Source organism: Heloderma suspectum, chromosome 9 (assembly GCF_057233095.1).
Source record: "Heloderma suspectum isolate Gila_16-S chromosome 9, 16-S_ref, whole genome shotgun sequence".
Classification (NCBI taxonomy): domain Eukaryota; kingdom Metazoa; phylum Chordata; class Lepidosauria; order Squamata; family Helodermatidae; genus Heloderma; species Heloderma suspectum.
This window is the reverse complement of record NC_139466.1, coordinates 22,697,842-22,720,323: the sequence shown is the minus strand read 5'-3', so window position 1 is coordinate 22,720,323 and position 22,482 is coordinate 22,697,842. Positions and strand designations below refer to the sequence as shown.

The window sequence follows — 22,482 nt, the reverse complement described above, 5'->3', positions numbered from 1 at the left end:
CAGGCATTTGGGATGGGTTAGGGTATTTTTAGAAATAAGATGTTTTAAAGTAGAATTTTATCGTTTTAAAATTGTATTGCTGTACATTGCCCAGAGTGGCCGGGTGACCGGCCAGACGGGCAATTAAGAAATTCAATAAATAAATAAATAAATCTCCAGGGGCCAGGGTTACACACAGCTCCCCCCCCCCCTCAGTTTGGTGTAATATGTAACTATAGTTAACTTTGATTTAAACGAATCCAGGCATAATTTTGAACTAGTTTTTGGAGGTGGGGACTACATACTTTTATAATTGCAAACCACCTTGAATGAATAAAGTGTTCCAGAACATATGTTCGTGCTGTGTTTTTCACACTCACCCTAATTTTTTATTTCATTTTTTTCTTTCTTCGTTATAGCAACATTTTAATATAGGTTTAAAATAAGATAATATGTTTAAAATCAGGTTATAGATTCTAAGCAGAATATAGAATCTAACTCCCTCTGGCATTTGTCATGTGGAAGTACACAAAACATATCTATAAATTAAAAGTTCTAGTTGAGTTTATCTTACTACTTAATCAATTTCTATGTGTAGTTGAATTGCTAGCAACATTTCATATGTAATAATTCTGTAAATTATTTGAAGAATAAGTATCCAGCAAAGAAAGGGATGGGGAACGTTGTCGTGTGTGTGCGCGCGCGTGCGTTTGTATGGGGGGAAAAGTGACAACACCTTTATATACCTATTAAAGTTATTCAATTGTCCTCTTTGCAAAATTACGTCTTCTTCCTTTTTTTGCAAATTGTGTATTTTTTGCAACATTTGACTTGTGTTCTATGAGATTTTTGTTTTGTGCTTCCCGATTGGCTATCTGACACGATGATCACTGATTGCCCGGGATCACTCAATGAAGTATCCCTTTAAAAATTAGCAGCCAACTAGCAGCAGTTGTTAGTAATTCAGTAGATCATTCTTGGCAAATCTTAGACATTGCAGTAGGAAGTACAGGAGCAGGCAGTCTCTTATTTAGGTTCCATTATCTGGTTTTGTTTCTGGAATGGTTCTTGTGGCTTTAACTGCTACATGACCACTAAAATCCTTCCAGCAATGAGAAGATGGTATTGGGACCATGTTCTCATTTATTTGAATGCAATCTTCGGTTGAATGTTCTCCAGTGCCCAATCCCTGCAGTCAGTTATTGGAGCTCAGTTTGGGTTTGAAGTGCAGTTGGGACTTAACCTTGAGAGGAAGGCTAAAACTATGGCAAGGACAACTATAGTCTAGAGTGCAGAAGGCAGGAAGTACTGCTCTGTTGATGAGACATGGAAAGGATGCCAAGTTCTTAGTACTGATACCAGGACTATCCAATCCATATGACCAGTTAATTACAGTGAGGCTCCAAATTGCACATCCCCTGTTCATTTCTGCCTGAAGAAGGCTTGGTGACCTGTGCACTCACAGTCCCAAGACTTGATTTAAATATGCTGAGAAGTGAGAAGAACTTGTCTGTGTGGTATTGAATGCACCTGATGTGTCATTTAAGTGGGACTCTCAGCATTACCTGTGCACTATGTGCCAGCACAGTGCTTACCTGGGCTATGCTACACTGCACATGCAAGCAAGGCAAACCAGTTCAAATTAGATATTAAGGACATAAAATTTATTTTTGTCCACCTGGCATCAGTTCAACTCCCTGAATCCCTAACAAGTGGATTCCTGTAAACAGGCATTTGTAAGAATTTGTTATGTTTCCACAAAAAGAAGCTTAATACTTGGACTGCAACTGGTGTTGATTTGCAAGATAATTAGGCAGCTCCATGTGCTGGACAAGACTCTTACGAGTCCCCTGGACTGCAAGGAGGTCCAATCAGTCCATCCTAAAGGAAATCAACCCTGAGTGCTCATTGGAAGGACAGATACTGAAGCTCAAATATTTTGGCCACCTAATGCGAAGAGAAAACTCCCTGGAAAAGACCCTGATGCTGGGAAGGATCGAAAGCAAAAGGAGAAGGGGACGGCAGAGGATGAGATGGCTAGATAGCATCACCGATGCAATGAATATGAACTTGAGCACACTCTGGGAGAGAGCGCAGGACAGGAAGGCCTGGCGTGCTATGGTCCATGGGGTCACGAAGAGTCGGACACAACTTGACTGAACAACAACTAGTTTTGTGTCTTCTCCATATTTGGTGAGCATTCTCTATATTCCTTCATCCCAGTCATTTCTAAAGATATTGAACAACACTGGGCCCAGGAGAGAAACCTTCAGCACTGCACTTGTTACTTCTAGGGGTGTACGAATTCCCCACCATCTGTTCCGGTGGGGAATACATGGGGGGGGAGGCGATCCATTCCTCCCCCCTGGAATTCTCCAGAGCGATTCCGCTCCGCTCGGATTCGGGGGGGGGGGGAACTGGCTTGGGGGCGCTTACCTTCCCTCCTGCCAGTCAGAGCTGTTCACCTCCTCCCTGTCTCTGCCGATTGCCATGTCTTTAAAAAAAAGAAAAAGGCGATCGGGAGGATGTGCCCATAGACTTATACGCAAAGTAGAGCTATGAATCTTGCATATAAGCCTATGGTCATATAGACTTATACGCAAGATTCATGACTCTATTTGCTTATAAATCTATGGGCACATCCTCCCGATGGCCTTTTTTTTTTTTTTAAGACATGGAAATCGGCAGGGACAGGGAGGAGGCGAACGGCTCTGGCTGGCAAGAAGCAGCCGAGTGCCATTCTGCCTCCAGTCCTCCTGGAGCGGAGGTAAGTGGTTCCGATCTGCTGCGGATTCCTGAGGCTGGATTCCAAAGAATCTGGCCTCATTTGAATCCGCAGCGAATTTCTCTGACATCCCTAGTTACTTCTCTCCAGGTTGATGAGAAGCCATTGGTTAGTACTCTTTGACTACAGTCCATCAACCAGCTACAAATCCTTACAAATACAATGCCTTGTTGAAAGCGTTACTATATTGGTATTATTGCACTGATCGACCAGGCTAGTAACTCAATCGAAAAGGAAATAAAGTTAGCCTCTTACCAAAAATAGAGAGAATGGTGGATTAGGTTTTGATTATGTATAACATTGATATCTCTCACCTCCTCCAAGAATGTCAAGGGAGCATACATGGGAGATATCCTTTTTTATCCTCACAACAGCCCTGTAAGGTAGGTTACACTGACAAATAGTGACTGGCCCAAGATCTCTCGATTAACTTTATGGATGATAGCAATGTGAACCTCACCGAAGTCTGACCGTTTGCCCCTTACAGCACAATGGGTTGGATCCAGGCTTAGTCATACCTACAGTAGATTCATGGAAATCGATGGAAGAAAAATCTGCAAAGCGGCCTATTACTTCAGATTGCACTGTGCATTTGCCTATTTAGCAGACTGCACATGTGCACAACGCATACTGAGCAATCTAAATTAACCAGCCCCTTCTGTAAATTTCCTCTGTGTGCTGTAGACATGTGCGCTGTAGACATTGTTGCCATAGGCCCAGTTCACATCACAACAACCCACAATTTTTTAAAAAGAGGATGCATGCTGGTGCACACGACTAAGCTACCCAGGGTTGTGTTGTATCTGAACCCAGACCTCTTGCTCCACCACACACACCCTGCCACCTAGAAATAACCCATGGTTTGTTCTTGAGTTATTTATCTGGCTTGTTGGGGAAGAGACAAGCCAGAGGTCCAGATTTAGTCACAATGCTAAAGAACCAAGGGATGGAGGATGCCTGGGTGGTTTAGCTGCTCCCACTTGCGGTGGGAGAGATACATGTTTTAATTTTTGTAAGCTGCCTTGTGTCTCAGTACTGGGGAAAAGGCGAGTAATAATAATAATAATAATACAGCAGCGTTTTAAAAACTCTGGGTTGTTGTGCAGTAAGGACTGGGTTGCATCTGCTTGTTCCCATCTAGAATGTAGAATGTTGCACATAAGACGTTACAAGTTATTTCCTTCTGCACACAAAACCTTCCTTTCTTTGGGATCATTTATCTAGCTGTTGCCCGAATAAATCTATCTATATTTGCATATGACAAGAAAGAAAGAAAGAAAGAAAGAAAGAAAGAAAGAAAGAAAGAAAGAAAGAAAGAAAGATTCCAAATGGAGGACATTTTGTTTCTAGAGAATGTTTTTAGAGATCTTACAGCTAGCTCTTACAACCAGCATAATCTTAGCAGATACATTCCACTCTTGGTTCAGGCCTTTGTCGTCCTGATGGATAACTTTTTTAGGGAGAGGAACGAGGTGTGCGGCCCTGTTACTTCTAAATCTCTCAGAAGATTTTGATATCAACCACGGTATCCTCCTGAACCATCTCCATGAGTTGGGGGCACCGTTTTATGGTGGTTCAGCTCTTACTTACAGAGTCAGTTCCAGATATTAATTTTGGGTGATTGTGCCTCAGCCTCCTAGCAGTTGAACTATGGGGTGCCACAGGGCACTGTTTTGTTCCCAGTGTTGTTCAACATCTATATGAAGCCACTGGGAGCAGACATTAGGAAAGTTGGGGCAAGGTGTCATCAGTATGTGATGTCACCCAGCCATATTTCTCTCTAATGTCTGAGTCAGGAGAGGCCGTGCACGTTCTGAACTGGCGCCTGGATGCAATCATAGGCTAGATAAGGGCCAATAAATTGAAATCGAATCCTTTTAAGACTTACACCTTATAGATGGGTGGTTCCCAGCTCTTGGAAACGGGTTGTTTACCTGTTCTGGAAGAGCACTTATTACCTACTTCAGATGGTGAGCCAACTGTGGACGTTCCTGGATAGGGCTAGCCTAGCCATTGTAGTTCATGCACTGGTAACCTTACAACTACATTACTGTAATGTACTCTATGTGGGGATGCCCTTCCACCTGATTCAGAAGCTGCGGCTAGTGCAGAATGCAGCAGCTAGGGTGCTTAGTGGGGCACCCAGCCATGTTCACATTACACCTGTGTTAAAAGAACTGCACTGGCTGCTTATTAACTACCAGGCTATGTTCAAGGTTATTTTGTTGACATACAAAGCCCTAAACGACTTGGGAGCAGGATACCTCGCAGAACACCTGCCCCTATATATACCCAGCTGAAATTAAAGATTTTCAGAGGAGGCCTCATTGGTTGTTCCACAACCAGAAGGATGTCACCACATAACATCTCAGAAGCGGGCCTTCTCAGCAGTAGCACCCACCCACTGGAACACCTTCCCCTGTGCAGTTGGGGAGGCAGAAAATGTGGTAAGTTTTAATTGTCTCCTAAAAACACACTTGTTTAAGCAGGCTTTCTCTGGCTTGTAAGTAACTGTAATTAATCATGCTGCTGCTCTGTTTTCGGGGGAGGGGGATGTTATTGCCTTCATTGTTATTGTAGTTGAAATTGTTTTTAATTGTGTAATTTAAGTTATGGTTTTAATATTGTCATATTAAGTGGTATATAAGTATTAATAATAAATAAGCACTCTTCATCTGCACTTTTTATAAGTACTTGTATTCAAATATATATTTAAAAAAAACAAACATCTGCTGCCCAACTAATTGGGTTTTGTTTTTTAGTGGATCAAAATGTTGTTAATCACTCTAATCCACAATGCATTACTGCAGGAAGTATGTACTTGCACATATTTTTTTACACAGATACTGCTCTCTTGAAGGAATGAAGTGTGTAAGAAAAGTGTGCTTGATAAAAAGACAGAGCTCAGATGTGGGAGAAAATTCTATTTCCTACTGGATGATATACATAATCATAGCTGACAAATCTTGTGTCTCTTAATTTAACTACACAATTATACTGTCTCCAGAGTTTCACAAGGGGAGGAAAGCAAAGAAACAAGAGGCAATGAGCTTTGCAAGAACCTACACTGTTAGCTATTCTCACAGCACAACATTGTTAAATCTTACCTAAATACATCTTAATTTCATTGTTTTGTCATGCAACTGTGACGGATATGTCTACACTTGCCTTTGCCATTAGAATTGCATTGAAATTAAGTTAGAAACCATTTCTTCTCCTAATATTTGTGCCAAATAACTCTAAAATTAAAACCAGGAATATTCTTGTCCAAGGTGAAGTTCTCCCCTCACCACTACTATCACGGTATCACCTGTTTACCCTTCCTTGGCTAGGATCCCTTAAAATGTTCACATACCCTTCCTTGACTATCTTGTTCCATACTTCCAGTCCTTGCTGCTTTTCCTTCCTATTCCTCCTCTTGTACCTCTACTTAAGTGGGTTTTTTTTCCCCCTAAGCAAGTAAATTACTGTAACGATAGGAGACCAAGCCATAACATTCTAATTGATTTAATTTCAAGTGACCACCTGTTCCTCTTTTCAATTACACAGTAAAAAGCAAACAAACATGAAATTAAATTATATAACAAGATGAGTAAGTAAGCTGAGACAAGTGTTGCCACTTTAATATTTTCATTTCACATACTTTCTGTACTTCCTAACATATCTTTGTTTAACCAGTCTAGGAGAAGCTATAAGTTATAACAATTTCTGCTATGATGACAACAGTATTTTGTGTGGGATTTGTTGATGTTATTTAGTGAATTCAAGTATATACACAAAGTAGAGTACTATACTCTAAACAAAGTACAGATTGCTTAGATTGGGTGATGTATTTATTTAAAACATTTCTCAACTGCTGTACATCCAAGGTTTTGTAGGTGATTTACAAAAGTTAAAAAACAACTAAAAAAAATTGGTATCTTGTCACAAAGCAGTTGTGTGCTGTGTGTGTGTGTGTGTATTTCAAACTCTGACTTTTAACTGTATTTTATCTGCTACTTTTGTGCTTGTGTTGTTATTTTTAGTTTGTTGTTGTTTTTAACTTAAAGTTACCTGGGGTTTGAGGCCTCACACCGCCAGTCATACTGATATACTATTTTTATGAGTCTACAGGAGTGAAATGGGTGTTCCAGCAGAAAGTTGTTTGTTTTAAAAACTCAGCATTCTATTAACTGCAGAGATATTCATGTGTGCATGCACACACAGCCCACTCCTGAAGAAAGCTTTCAATATTCTTAAAAAAACACAAAACCCTCTTTAAGGCTGATTGACAGGGTTCTGCGCTATTTTGCCAGGATTCCATCTGCACAAGCTTGGTTGCTCCAGGTGAACTCTTTTAGATCAGGGTAACACATTTGGCCACATAATGAGAAGACAGGATACCCTGGAGAAGATGCTGATGCTAGGGAAAGTGGAAGGCAAAGGAAGAGGGGCCAACCAAGGGCAAGATGGATGGATGATATTCTGGAGGTGACGGACTTGGAGGAGCTGGGGGTGGCGACGGCTGACAGGAACCTCTGGCATGGGCTGGTCCATGAAGTCACAAAGAGTCGGAAGCGACTAAACAAATAAACAACAACAACACATTTGTGTGCAAAGGGAAAATGAAAGACTAGGGTGTACATTTTATACAGCAAGAATAAGAGTGAAAAATGTCCCTAGCAAATTTTACAATCTACATTTATGATATTAAATACCATCCCTTTTTCCTGAAGGTTTCTACTTCTATTTCACTTTCAAGTTTGGGAGTGGGAAGAAACATCCCCCCGCCTCCAAATCTACCTACCAAGTGGCATGGGGGGAAGCCTCCTTATCCTGACATATCTGTTAGTGAAAGCTTTACTCCAGGAGGAGGGCTCAGTGTATCTGATCATGAGGGCATCATTAACACACTGATAAGGAGCACTGACAGAATGTTAATGACATTTACACCCCATCAGCTATCAACACCTGGGATTTCCTCAAAGCTCATTATGGAGAAATAATTCACTTAAAATATGTTGAGATGTCACTTATGCACAGCACATTTCCCTTTGCAGTCAGGTCTAAACGAGATGAGGATTACATCACTGCATTATTACCAACATTAAAAAACTGAACATATTCTAAAGCACAGTCTTCCCAGAAGTTAGTAAAAGATGGCCTTCTCCACTGAAATACCATATTAAATAAGAAAAGTGCTAGATGGATTCTGTATAGAGGTACTTCTTAACACTTGAAAGGGGGAAGTACCGATCGCTGAATATTTCAGATTCAAACTCTATTGCAACACAATGCTCCAACTATATATCTCCCTATGTGTTTGATTTATAATGGGTTGGATCCAAAGGATCCCTCCTTCTGTTGGAGGAAGACTCATTCCCTTAAAGAAACGGAGCCTTTAGTTTCAATCCAATAATTCTGTGAAGGTCCTTTTAAAGCACCTTCATGTGGTCCATGAAAGTGCTTTAGAATATGTTAATCAAAGAGCCCACCTCTGATCTCAAAGAACTGTTGAGGAACATTCCAACATTCCAAGGGTCAGGGAAATTCCATGTAGCATGCTTGCCCAAATTCTTAAAAATGTGGACTTGGATTCAGATAGCTATTTTAGACACTCCAAAATGCTTGAGAATGCCCAGTGATATTTTTTTTAACCTTTTCCCTTCAATTAGCTTGATTGCTAATTGCTCTTGAAACTTCCTTGACTTTCTACATTAGTTTGTCATGTGATGCAAGGGACTATGGTTGGAGAAACAAAAAGCATACTGTTATAGCTTGCTGGCTAAACAATAAAGCTGATGACTAGGAGAAATGTGAGTACAAACCCTTTCGGACATGTGATATAGGCACATGATGCAGCAAGCTCATTAAGGCAGAGCAAGTAACAGTTGCATGGTTCTTTGGCAAAGGAATCCCCCCCTCACTCCCCCCCCCCCAGCTCAGGGGTACGGCTGCACTGTTTCATGTATTTGAAGCCAAGTCTTAGAAATTGTAAATATGTCTCCACCTACAAGTCATAATGGTGATAAGGCCACCATAGTTAGTTGACAATCAAATGGCTTATTAATACTGCTAATGCTATGGTGCGCTTTATCAAGGAGAGGACTGGGCACCTTGCATTTAAATACTAACAAGACTGGGAAAATTATTTGCACTCTTTGGGGTTCCAGCATTGCTGACGGAAGCCTTTTAGTGTAATTTGGGACTCACAAAAGATTTTTTCTTTCTTTGTTTCCCACTGTCCTGAAGCCTTCTTCCACTGCGCTATATAGTGCTGATGGTCTCAGCATCAGGGCTGACAGCTAGCCCAATTTTCCCTTCCAAAAAGGAGAAGCTCAAAGCAGCTTACAAAACATATACTCAGACATATTAATGTATATGGAGAACATAATAACACTAGAAAAATGAAAAATGACCATCAGTACTCGCAACAACAAAAACAGTTATAAAATCTACTGCTTCTAAGGTTCCATAAATCAGTTTTGTCACCTGAAATGGCATAGTAGTTAACGTGACTTTGCCCATGTATACTCAGTTATCAGTGGTTTTACATTTTAGCTAAAATAATGTTTGCATCAGAAACAAATCAAGTTACTATTTCAAATATGGTGTAAACTATACACAGAGTGTTAGGGATTCAGCTTTTCTAGTTGTTTCCCATTACATAGGTAGAATAAATTTTCTAAAGATAAATCCTACTCCTTGTTTTGATTAACCTTTGGATTTCTACATATTAGGCAAAGCCAGACCTCTGTCGCCCTTTTGGATGATCCAAAACAGGGTTTTTTTTCCTTTCTTGAAAATAAAACAGCAGTTTCGACATCATATTAGATTTTCAACATTATCCAAAAATATATTATATGATCAATTAAAGGACTGACAGAATGGTTGTTAGTGCAAAAAACCCTAAATCCTACAGTTTTATTTAAGAGTTTTGGCTTTCTATTCTATGGACACCATTCAAGCCTCATGTTTTGTTTTGGCTAAACGATTATGAAAATTGAAACAATTATAAAATTATGTCGAAATCACAAAACATTTGACTCTCTTAATGCAATTGATGTTACAATACCTTTAGATGATATAATAATGAGGGGAAAGGCAGTGACCTCATTGGTGGATCCTAGTTTGTTCTGAAACACATGAGCAATACATGTGTCTAACTAGGAAAGGGTCCAGGAAAGGAAACTTGGTGGTGAAGTGGATAGCTTGCTGAGAACGATGACCAAGTGTGAAGTTGCTTTGAAAAAGGCAAATTCCATGTTGTGGATCATTAGGAAATGTTCAGAAATAAAATTACAACTATCATAATGCTATGTATAATTCTGGTCATCACACTACAAAAAGAGTATTGTAGACCTGGAGAAGGTGCAGAAAAAGGCAATCCGAATGGTCAGTCGAAATGGCTGAAGCAACTCATCTGTGAGGAAAGATTACAACAGTTGGGGCTTTTAGCTTAGAAAAATGCCAAGTAAGGGGGGACATGATAGATGTGTATAAATGTATGCATTGTGTAGAGAAAGTGGATAGGGAGAAGTGTTTTCTCTCTTTCATAATAATAGAACCCAGAGTCATCTAATGAAGCGGAGTGCTGACAGATTCAGGACATATAAAAGGAAATACTTCTTCACACAGTGCATCGTTAGACTATGGAATTCACAACAACAAGCCACCACAACTTGGATGGTGTTAAGAGGGAATCAGACAAATTAAGGGAGGAAAAGGCTATCAATGGCTCCTAGCCAAGATGGCTGTATATTCCATCCAGTGTCAGAGGCAGTATGTCTTTGTATGCCAATTCCTGGGGAACACGAGCAGGAGGTGCTAATGGCACTCATATCCTGCTTGTGGGTTTTCCATAGACATCTGGTTGGCCATTGTGGGAACAGAATGCTAGACTCTATAGGTACTCGGTGTGATCCAGCATATGTTCGACTAGTTCTCAATAAATTAATTTACAGTTCAATCTGATGCATGTCTACTCATAAGTAAATTCTATAGCGTTCAATGTGGCTTATTCCATGGTAACTGTGTATAGGATTACAGCCTTACTCATATCAGCTATCAGGTTCTGTGACAACCTAATAGCAAGTTCCTTTATAACATTATGCCTTTTACTTTAAAAGAAACACAAAGTAACAGGTCCTCACCATTTAATATAGTTCCCTATCCCATGTGGACAAACAGTCACACTTTGGTGACAATAATGAAGAATAACCAACCATCTGTAACATACTGATACAAAATGCAGAGGGCTTTCATTTTAAAATGCCTTAATTACCTGCAGAAAAAGAGAACAATATAAGGAGTCAAAGCCAAGTTTGCAAGGCTCTGAAATTGCTTTTCTTTTTTAAAATTATCAGAGCTAGACTTCTCAGTGTTGAATCTTTCCAGGCAGATTTGAGAAGAAGCTTTATTAAAAGAACAGTTTGCTCAAGCAGAAAAGCAGGAAGAAATTGCCAAGATCCTGGTGGCAAACCATAATTGAGCTTCTATTCACAGGATAGGAGCATACCTGCACAGTACAATCCAGGAACAGTTACAAAGTTAAATAGGAAAATTGTGAGGTGACCCACATGTCAACAAAGAATCACTGAACTGAAACATCCTGGGAAGCATTTTCTTTCCATTCTGTTTCCTAACCTAAAACTAGAATCAACTAGCTTCTGACTGCATTTCTGTATAACCCTTGCTAAAAACAAATTATAGTAGAATATTACAAGCCAGTTTCACAGAAGTCTTCAATGCCACCTATCACTGAGATGGTAAACCTGAGTCTGAGATGTATTGCTTTAAGTTGCAGATGGGGGTTACATGAAGGAATTATATATCTTAGCCATCCCCAACCTGGTGCCCCCATACATTTTAGACTACAGCTCTCATTGGCTCCAACTAGCATGGACAATGGTCAGGGATGATGGGAGTTGTAGTCCAAAGTATCTGTAGGGTACTTAGGTTGGGGAAAGCTGATACACACAGAGCTAGATTTCAGGGAGCAACAGTTCTAGTCTAAACCTCCCCAATCACAGCCTAAGCATTCCCTTAATACACACTGGTTTCCTATGTGTGGGAAACTTTTATTTCATGGGGGAACCTTCCACCAAGTGCACCCTCATCAGCAGTCTTAAGTGGTACAGCCCAGGCACTGGTTTATCTCCTCTTAACAGCACCCCATGAACCAGTGACTCCAAGTAGAACTGAGGGGGATGTTGCAGGTTCCAGATGGATAATTTCCTCAAATGAATTCCACCGTCACAGCATTTCAACAAACCCTGGCATGCCCCGAGTGTCATTTTTTGGTAGAAAGGTGTGGTACAAATGAATGAATGAATACAGACCAGCTCAGATATTACAGTTTTTCGACAGCAAAATATGTTTGAATAAAAATAAATAATAGTCATTACTATCATTCCATTCCATCAGGCTGCAGCAAAGAAGAGATGGGCAGCATAGCAACTTCATCAGTTCAGCTGAGAAATCAGTCCCATTTGGTTCTTCTTCTCCCTGAACTGTTTCTATTGAAGCTGATCATTATTTAAAAATCGTCAGTAACTACTGGTGCATACATTTGTTTGTTTCCTTCTTCCCTTCTCATCCTTCTTTTCTCACATATACGTATATTAGATTGTATGCCTGAGGGCAGAGACTATCTTGTTTCTAATCTCATGTAAGCTGCTCTGGGTGCCATGTCAAAAGAACAGCAAGTTTTAAATACTTGAAATAAAATAAAATAAATAAATAAATAAATACATACATACATACATACATACATACATACATACGATTCTGGGAGTTCCTTTTATCATACTTAGGATTCAATTCAAGTCCTGAGTCTACCTGACGAAGACTTTTCCAGAGCTTCCAGAGTCAGACCAGGAAGTACCACTATCATAAACATCTTCAGTACCCACAAATTTTAAACTCCCAGGCACTGAGGAAGGGGAACTAATCTCCCTAAAAGAGAACTGGCACCTGCTCTATTTTGCCAAATACCCTGTCCATCCAAGGAAGCCCCTATTGACCACTGTGAAGAACAATCCTTAAACAGAAAAATAACATTTTTGACTACTTACTTGTTGTTGTTTATTCGCTCAGTCGCTTCCGACTCTTCATGACTTCATGGACCATCCCACGCCAGAGCTTCCTGTCAGCAACTACTTACTTACTTTTAAGATTAAATTTCAGGCCCAATAAAAAACTGATCTATTCTATATGAACAGAAGATGTAAGAGTCTGACACAGGGACTCAAACTTCCTACCCAGCAGTAGGGAAGATCCTCTTATCTTTTCAGTCACTCCAGTCAAGGAGTCAACAGCATTGCGGGTTTTGCCGTATTTATATAAAGACCACCCCAGAGGAAGTCTTTCAGACACACCTGACCAGTAGAAAATCCTATTCCTTTGGATAGAGGTGGGAACTCTGTGTCTGCCTCTTAGGAGCTAACTGGACAGGCTATTTCCTCCTCAGCTCCTCTTTCTCTAAGTAGCAAAACTGAAAACCCTGCACTGCTCAGAGAAAGTTTTCTGATACACACAGACCTGAGTTAAATCACTGAATTCCAAAACAAATTCCTTGTGCTTGTCAGATTATCAAATGTATGCTAACATTAGACTTAATAAAAATTATACTGTCTGAATTGAACTAGTTTTCTTCCTTTCTTTCTGTGTATAATGAACATAATTAATGCTTAATTAGGATCTCTCACTGACTGATGACATAGCTGCCCAACCTTTCCTTCGTATGCCTGACTGTTACATTCTATGCTACAAGGATGGAATGGAAGGCAAACACAGAAGAGGGGGAAAAGCTGCATCTTTGACTACTGCGCACTGGATGCTGGGCCCTCAGACTTACCCCCTACTTATCCCGAGGCTTCTGTTAGCAAAGAGGAGTAGAAGGAGTAATGACATGCTACCCAAATTTAATGAGACGTCTACCCAAATTTAGCATTCCTGATAGATGCAATGTCTTTACCAGAATCACGAGACATGTACTGAAAACAAATTCAAGATAAAGAATTGTACACTAGTTGCTGAAGGAGTCCTTTAAGACGCATCAGCAACACAACTGAGGATTGGAGCAAAGGAGGTCCCCCAGGTTCATTAGTATTTAAGGCACTGGATGCCTCAAAAGTTTCTGCTCTCCTTGGACTTCACTCAAAGACAGATTTTGCTAGCTGTCCCATCCATCCACAAGCATGAATTCATGCCAGTAAGCATATGCTAGCTATGAAATCTTAGTTAACATGCATGAGCAATTACTAGGATCTTGGATACGGGAAAATGTGGAACTGAAATGAAGGACATTACAGTAAATGATCTCACAGCTCATGCGTTACATTTGTTCGTAAAAGTATTTTATGGATTGTGGTCTACCAGATGTTTGCCGTCAGCCAGCAAAACAAGGTAGTTTCTTGAATCCCTAGTGGGCTGTCATACATCTGGAGGACTGGGTTTGGCTGGTGGGATGCAAAAAGTATTACATTTGTTCATAAAATAGATTATTAAGGGTGCAATCCTATCCAGATAGGCAGCCACCTCTGAACTCAGAGGCGATTGCCTATCCAATGCAGGGCAGGAGAGGCATCGAGGGGATCATCCCCTCCACGTTTCTCCTGTCCTGCATTTTCAGCTAGACAGCCGATTGCAGCTGTCTAGCCGCAGAGGGCGGAGCGGGGCAGGAGGCTGCTGCAAGACACATTGGATGTGACGTACAGGCATTTCCACCCTCCCTGCCCTGAAACGCCCCCAGACACGCCCCTTCTCGGCCACCCCGCACTCCTCTTGAGAGTATGGAGGATGGGGCTGTTCCGCACAGGCAGCGAGGAAGTGGGGGGAGGTCAGTTCCCCGGGAACTGACCTCGGAATGCAGGCTCTGAGGTCGGTTCCTGGAAAACAAGATATCCTATGGCCACCTAGCTGCTGTCTAGCAGCCATAGGATTGCTCCCTAAAACTTGTTATAAGTATTTCTACAGAAAATATTGTAATACAATAAATATTGTTTCTCTATGGTGGTAAGCTGAAAGCTCAATTATGCACTGTAATTTGATACCACACAAATATAACTTCAAAACAGGCAAAGGAACTCAAGGTAATATGTCACTTGTAATGCCTGAACTCTTAGCTAGAACAGTAGTTTTTTTGACAAACTTATCAACCTGACTAATTTGCCTTTTTTTTATTGTCATGGCATGTTTAAAGCTTACAGGAAACTATAAAACCAAGAAAGCTTTTTTTAAAAAAATTACAAATACCTGCACTTCACACTACTTTTTAAATGTGGAGAACTACAATTAAGTAAAGCTGTTTTATTAGCTGGGTTGCCATTGCATACAGTTCAAATCATGATGTATGAAAAGGAAGCAACTGTGTTGAAATAGTAAGAAGCTCTTACATTATTTCTTTTGTAGCAAAGTTTCGAAATTGACAGATGGCAGGGGTGGTTCTACCCTGGACTGCCACAAAGTAATGAAAAGTAGTTGTCACTTTCAGTACTACCAGCATAAGACTCATGCCATACAGCTATACTTCTCTCCAAGTGCATGACTGAAATACTGTGATTTTGATCAATACAAGGAATACACAATAAACTAAAAACAAAAGGGAAGAACAGGTATCACCGGCTATAATGAACCACATTAAAAATCTTCTTTCAACTTCACCAATGAAAGAACATGGGAACTTAATTATGAGAAATCCACATACACAGTTGTGTGCAATACACACAATTTCAATCAGACTTGAGTGTAATCTTCTCATATCGGAGAAAGACTTGTTCAAATAACAGAAAACAATTTAAGCTCTGTCCAGACCTACTGTACATGAACAAGCCTCAGGGTGGAACGTTCCCTCATCTCCTTCCTTCCTCTTGTTGAGTTTTCTTTCACTGGCAAATCATAGTAATTATTACATCCTAATCAAGAACATGTCTTGCATATTACAATACTGGAAAACACAATCAAGCTGTAGTTTGTCCACTTCAGATATCAGCAAACTATGGTTTACTTTGAAAGAGGAAGTGTAGGAGGAAATAGCCTCACTGGCCTTAATGCTTAATTAGGATGTAGAATTACTAGCACGCACCCTGTTTCTCTAAGCTATAGTTATGATTAACCTCGGTTTGGGGTTCAAATTTAAGAATAAATTGTGGTTAATAGGAAATGGACACAATAGCTTTCATTTTGCTTCTCATGGCCATGTCAGAGGAGAAGCGAGGGGAAACACACGAGCCTGAGGCTCATGCCTGTAACACTAAACCATAGCTGAAGTTCATGACTGTAACACTAAACCACAGTTTAATATTACATTGGTTTGCATGTAATGCTAATCCATGGTTTATTTAAAGCCCTACCCAGGGTTCCTCTGGCAGACAATCGAACAGACCTTGCTTTGATTTCCCAGGCCCTGGGTTGTTTCCCTCCTTCTTCATCCACTCCCCCTGCCCCCCTGGTATCCCAACTGCCTTTGTGGCACTGCATTACTGGCATGTAAAGAAGCTGGGTTGTGTGTTTTTTTACTGCTTTTGCCCACTGCCTATGCAACCTGGCGAAACAACCCATGAATAACCCACGATTCTGGGTTCACACATAATGACAACCCATGGTTTAAATAACCCAACAAACCATGGGTTCCCTTTGTGGGCTGTTTGTGGGTAATGACCCATAGTTAATCAACAGTTCTGGGTTTGCACATAATGACCCATGGTTCAACTAACCATGATAATTAAACCATGGGTTGCCATTATCTGCAAACCAGGTCAGTGTCTAAACCAAGAAATAGTCATCTCCCAACTATACAACTGCGTGGGATGTATTTTTCAGAAACTGAATACTTATTTTTGAAAGTAAAAGGGAAATGGTTACTTACCTATAACTGTTATTCTTTGGGGAAAATGACGAGCTGCATCATATGGCAAACCAGTGGTCTGTAGTGTCGATCCACACAATGAAGAGCATTTTTCTACATCCCCATTTTCCTGTTTGATAAAAAAGCTAAACTATGATTTAGAATTATTTGCACAATCCTTGGCCTCGTGTGCTGCCCCTCCCCTCGAAAATTTCGGCAACCTCCCTATATTAGTCTATATTTCCCTATATCAGCCTGTCTGTTTCTTAAGATTTACAGCATCTCCAACAACCTTCAATACATTATTTGACCCAAAAAAAATCTGCTTTGGCATCCTGATAATGGGATGTCCTCCCTTTTGAAATACATTTGTGCAGACACTGCAATCCTCCCAGTGCCATGTTAAAATTTTGCCCAGGCATTTTAAGTTCAGCTGTTTGAGTTACTGCATTGCTTCCCCCTTATTTGTTTTCAAGATCATATTCTATCATTTTTATTGTATTTTGTGTTTACATAACTATCAATAGTCATATTATTGGATTGTTGCTCAGTCGTTCAGTCGTGTCCGACTCTTCGTGACCCCATAGACCATAACACGCCAGGCCTTCCTGTCCTGCGCTCTCTCCCGGAGTGTGCTCAAGTTCATATTCATTGCATCGGTGATGCTATCTAGCCATCTCATCCTCTGCTGTCCCCTTCTCCTTTTGTCTTCAGTCTTTCCCAGCATCAGGGTCTTTTCCAGAGAGTTTTCTCTTCACATTAGGTGGCCAAAATATTTGAGCTTCAGCTTCAGTATCTGTCCTTCCAATGAGCACTCAGGGTTGATTTCCTTTAGGATTGACTGATTGGACCTCCTTGTAGTCCAGGGGACACGTAAGAGTCTTCTCCAGCACCACAGTTCGAAAGCATCAATTCTTCGGCACTCAGCCTTCCTTATAGTCCAGCTCTCACAGCCATACATTACTACTGGGAAAACCATAGCTTTGATTAGATGGACCTTTGTCAGCAAGGTGATATCTCTGCTTCTTACTATGCTGTCTAGGTTTGCCATAGCTTTCCTCCCAAGGAGCAAGCGTCTTTTAATTTCATGGCTACAGTCACCGTCTGTGGTGATCTTGGAGCCCAAGAAAGTAAAATCTGTCACTGCTTCCATTTCTTCCCCTTCTATATGCCAGGAAGTGATGGGGCCAGATGCCATGATCTCCTTTTTTTTAATGTTGAGTTTCAAACCAGCTTTTGCACTCTCCTCTTTCACCCTCAACAAGAGGCTCTTGAGATCCTCTTCGCTTTCTGCCATTAGGGTGGTATCGTCTGCATATCTGAGGTTGTTGATAATTCTCCCAGCAATCTTAATTCTGACCTGTGATTCATCCAACCCGGCGTTTCTCATGATGTACTCTGCATATAAGTTAAATAAGCAGGGTGACAATATGCAGCCTTGTCGTACTCCTTTCCCAATTTTGAACCAATCGGTTGTTCCATGTCTGGTACTTACAGTTGCTTCTTGACCCTCGTACAGGTTTCTCAGGAGACAGGTAAGGTGGTCTGGTACTCCCATCACTTTCAGAATTTGCCACAGTTTGTTGTGATCCACACAATCAAAGGCTTTAGCGTAGTCAATGAAGCAGAAATAGACTTTTTCTGGAATTCTCTTGCTTTCTCCATGATGCAGCGAATGTTGGCGATTTGATCTCTAGTTCCTCTGCCTCTTCGAAACCCCGCTTGTACTTCCGGTAGTTCTCGGTTCGCATACTGCTGAAGCCTAGCTTGTAGAATTTTAAGCATCACCTTGCTGGCATGTGAAATGAGCGCAATTGTGCGGTAGTTTGAACACTCTTTGGCGTTGCCCTTCTTTGGAATTGGAATGTAAACTGATCTTTTCCAGTCTTGCGGCCATTGTTGAGTGTTCCAAATTTGTTGACATATTGAGTGCAGCACTTTAACAGCATCACCTTTTAGGATTTTAAATAGCTCAGCTGGAATACTGTCATCTCCGCTAGCTTTGTTGTTACTAATGCTTCCTAAGGCCCACTTGACTTCACTCTCGAGGATGTCTGGCTCAAGTTCAGTGACCTCACTATCATGGCTATCAGGGACATTCAGATCTTTCCTGTATAGTTCTTCTGTGTATTCTTGCCACCTCTTCTTAATCTCATCTGCTTCTGTTAGGTCCCTGCCTTCTTTGTCCTTTATCATGCCCGTCTTTGCACAAAACGTTCCCTTGAGATCTCTGATTTTCTTGAAGAGATCTCTAGACTTTCCCATTCTGTTGTTTTCCTCGATTTCTTTGCATTGTTCATTTAAGAAGGCCTTCTTCTCTCTCCTTGCTATTCTCTGGAACTCTGCATTCAGTTGGATATATCTTCCCCTTTCTCCCTTGCTTTTCGTTTCCCTTCTTTCCTCAGCTACTTATAAAGCTGCATCAGAAAGCCACTTGGCTTTCTTGCATTTCTTTTTCTTTGGGATGGATTGAGTTGCTGCCTCCTGAACAATGTTACGGACTTCTGTCCATAGTTCCTCAGGCACTCTGTCTATCAGGTCTAATCCCTGAAATCTATTCCTCACCTCCACTGTATATTCATAAGGGATATGATTTAGGTCATACCTGAATGGTTTAGTGGTTTTCCCTACATTCTTCAATTTAAGCCGAAATTTTGCAACAAGAAGCTCATGATCTGAGCCACAGTCAGCTCCAGGTCTTGTTTTGACTGACTGTATAGAGCTTCACCATCTTTGGCTGCAAAGGACATAATCAATCTGATTTCGATATTGACCATCTGGTGATGTCCATGTGTAGAGTCGCCTCTTGTGCTGTTGGAAAAGCGTGTTTGCTATGATCAGCGTGTTCTCTTGGCAAAACTCTATTAGCCTTTGTCCTGCTTCATTTTGTACACCAAGGCCATGTTTGCCTGTTATCCCGGTGATTTCTTGACTTCCTACTTTAGCATTCCAATCCCCTATGATGAAGAGGACATCTTTTTTTGGTGTGAGTTCTAGAAGGTGTTGTAGGTCTTCATAGAACCGATCAACCTCCGCTTCTTCGGCATCAGTGGTTGGGGCAAAGACTTGAATTACTGTGATGTTGAATGGTTTGCCTTGGATTCGTACTGAGATCATTCTATTGTTTTTAAGATTGTACCCCAGTACTGCTTTTCCCACCCTTTTCTTGACTATGAGTGCTACTCCATTTCTTCTACGGGATTCTTGCCCACAGTAGTAGATATGATGGTCACCTGAATTAAATTCGCCCATGCCTGTCCATTTTAGTTTGCTGATTCCCAAGATGTCGATGTTCAATCTTGCCATCTCATGTTTGACCACCTCTAGCTTACCTTGATTCATTGATCTGACATTCCAGGTTCCTAAACAATATTGTTCTTTACAGCATCGGATTTTCTTTTCACCACCAGACACATCCACAGCTGAGTGTCCTTTCGGCTTTGTCCCAGCCGCTTCACTCTTTCTGGCGCTACTTGGAAATACCCTCTGCTCTTCCCCAGTAGTATATTGGACACCTTCCGACCTGAGGGGCTCATCTTCTGGCGTCATATCTTTTTGCCTTGTGATACGTTCCATGGGGTTTTCTTGGCAAGAATACTGGAGTGGGTTGCCATTTCCTTCTCCAGTGGACCACATTTTGTCAGAACTCTCTGCCATGACCTGTCCGTCTTGGGTGGCCCTGCACAGCATAGCTTATGGCTTCACTGAGTTACGCAAGCCCCTTCGCCACAACAAGGCAGTGATCCATGAAGGGGTATTATTGGATACTGCCCTGGTATTCATACGGATGAAGATCATTTTATATAATTTTAAATGAATAAATGAATAAATGAAGTCATTGTAAAGTTCTTTTTGCTACTAAGACAGATATCACAGGCTTCTGACACGGTTGTATGGGGAGGAGTTGCAACTCAGCAATGGAGCACAAGTTTGGCATGCTGAATGTCCATGGTTCAATTTCTGACACCTTTAATAATCTTTCCAGCTGGGCTGCAAAAGATTCCTGCATAGTCCCTGGAGAGCCAACCACCAATCAGAGAACACAGTAGCAGACCAGCAGTCTGACACAGTAAAAGTCAACTTCATGGGCACTGTCATACGTTATCGCTTGATATATAGTCACTATTAGGGATGTATGAAAGTCACTTACCTTTAGGCGGATGTGATTCGTGGGGGGGGAGGCGCTCCATCCCTCCCCCCAGAATCCTCGACAGGGCGGGGGAAGAGATCCGGTCCTCCCCTCCAGAATCCTGCCTGGCCAGCTCCGCGGAGCAGCCGGCCAGGGCTGTGCGCAGCCGGACTTCTGGCCGCGGACTGGCTGCTGTGGACGCAAATGGCGGCCGCCGTAGCGGCCACCATTTGTGTCCAGCCAGGCTGCTGTTATAGGCTACATAAGGAAGTATTTACATAGCCTATCATGGCAGGCAAAAAAAAACCAACAGCGTACGCAAATGGCAGCGGCTACAGCAGCCGCTATTTGCGTTCCCTATTTTTTGCCGTTTTAGCCTACGTAAATATTTACGTAGGCTATTATGGCGGAAAATAGGGAATGCAAATGGCAGCCACCGTAGCCACCGCCATTTGCGTATGCTGTTTTTTGTTGTTTTTTTGCTTGCCATGATAGGCTACGTAAATACTTACGTAGCCTATCACGGCAAACAGCAGATGCAAATGGCGGCCCCGGCAGCCAGTCAAAAGTCCAGCTGCTGCCGCTGGAGCCGCCGCCGACAGAACATCTGCCCCAGGTAAGCTTCGTCCTGGGGGGGAATCTGCAGGGGGTGGGAGGCCGTTCCTCCACGGATTTCAGGGGGCTGAATGCCAGTGCATTCGGCTTCACTGAAATCTGTGGCAGAATTCTCCGCCATCCTTAGTCACTATACAGTCCCACGTATGGGTGATAATTCTTGTCTAAACATTGTGGGAGTATCTCTTAGTAAAGGAGGGAAAGGGCTTCACTCAATTCCTTTGTAACCACCAATTTCATTGGCTTTCATATCAATTTCTATGGGAGAAACAGGTGGTTCTTGAAAACCAAAGAAAAACCACAACTTCAGATATTTAGTTTAGTGTGTCCCCCCTCATACTCCCAAATATGGGAGTATAAAAATAATAGTTAAGAGATTTACAGTTCACTTTAAGGCAATAACAATATGGTTCTCTAATTCTGTTTCAAGATGCGAACATTTCAAATATTCTTGGTGTAACTTGATTATACATCCTTAGCTACAAAAATGGGGCAATACATTCAATTATGTTATGGCCAAGGTTTAATTGCTTTGATATTTGTCATGCAAAAGATGTGCCATGTTAACTGTAAAACTACATAAAATTGACTATAATGTGACTATAATGTAATTTACATATTTTACTAGCAAACCAAACAATAGTGTTATCACTGCACAAAGGATATGATCATCTTTTCAACAAATTTATCATGTGGATCTTCTGTTTTGAGGAACTTTTTTATATCATTTTCCAAACGCTGTATTTGATGTTCCATGGAATCGAGGTTGCTCTTAAGACTTTGAGCTGAAACTAAAGGAAAATATGATAACTGAGAAACCAAATTTGGGTGTAAGGAAGAAAAGCAGTGTCAGAAATAATATCCGTGAAGGCAGTGAAGATAATTCCATTAAAATGTGCTCTCATTTGTCTGAATTACTGCTCATAAAAGTTCTACTCTTCATGAAATAAGTGAGAATATATAATATAATATATGAAATCATCATGGTTAATGTGGGAATGTCACCATTTTATTCTGCCATTAGTTGAAATTAATCTATTTCTATTCAAATTTATTGATAGAAATGCTAATATTTCATTCCTTTAAATCTAATTTGTAGATTAAACAGAAACCAAGGTTCAAAAAGATTCTATCTCAGTAATACAT

At 41.1% G+C, this 22,482-nt stretch overlaps 1 protein-coding gene across 18 annotated transcripts in view; it reads right to left on the bottom strand.

The window, feature by feature from the left end:
• DIAPH2 (diaphanous related formin 2) overlaps window positions 1–22,482 on the bottom strand; it is a 503,126-nt gene that overhangs the window by 242,159 nt on the left and 238,485 nt on the right. For 8 of the 18 annotated variants that reach the window (XM_084813816.1, XM_084813809.1, XM_084813811.1 and 5 more), the window contains one exon: window positions 22,004–22,127. The exons of 3 other annotated variants lie outside the window; for them this stretch is intronic. In XM_084813816.1, the coding sequence (XP_084669942.1) occupies window positions 22,004–22,127 (124 nt within the window). Of the gene's footprint in view, window positions 1–9,818; window positions 22,128–22,482 lie in introns of all 18 variants that reach the window. 7 more of the 18 variants (XR_014784813.1, XR_014784809.1, XR_014784810.1 and 4 more) reach the window with 2 other exon arrangements.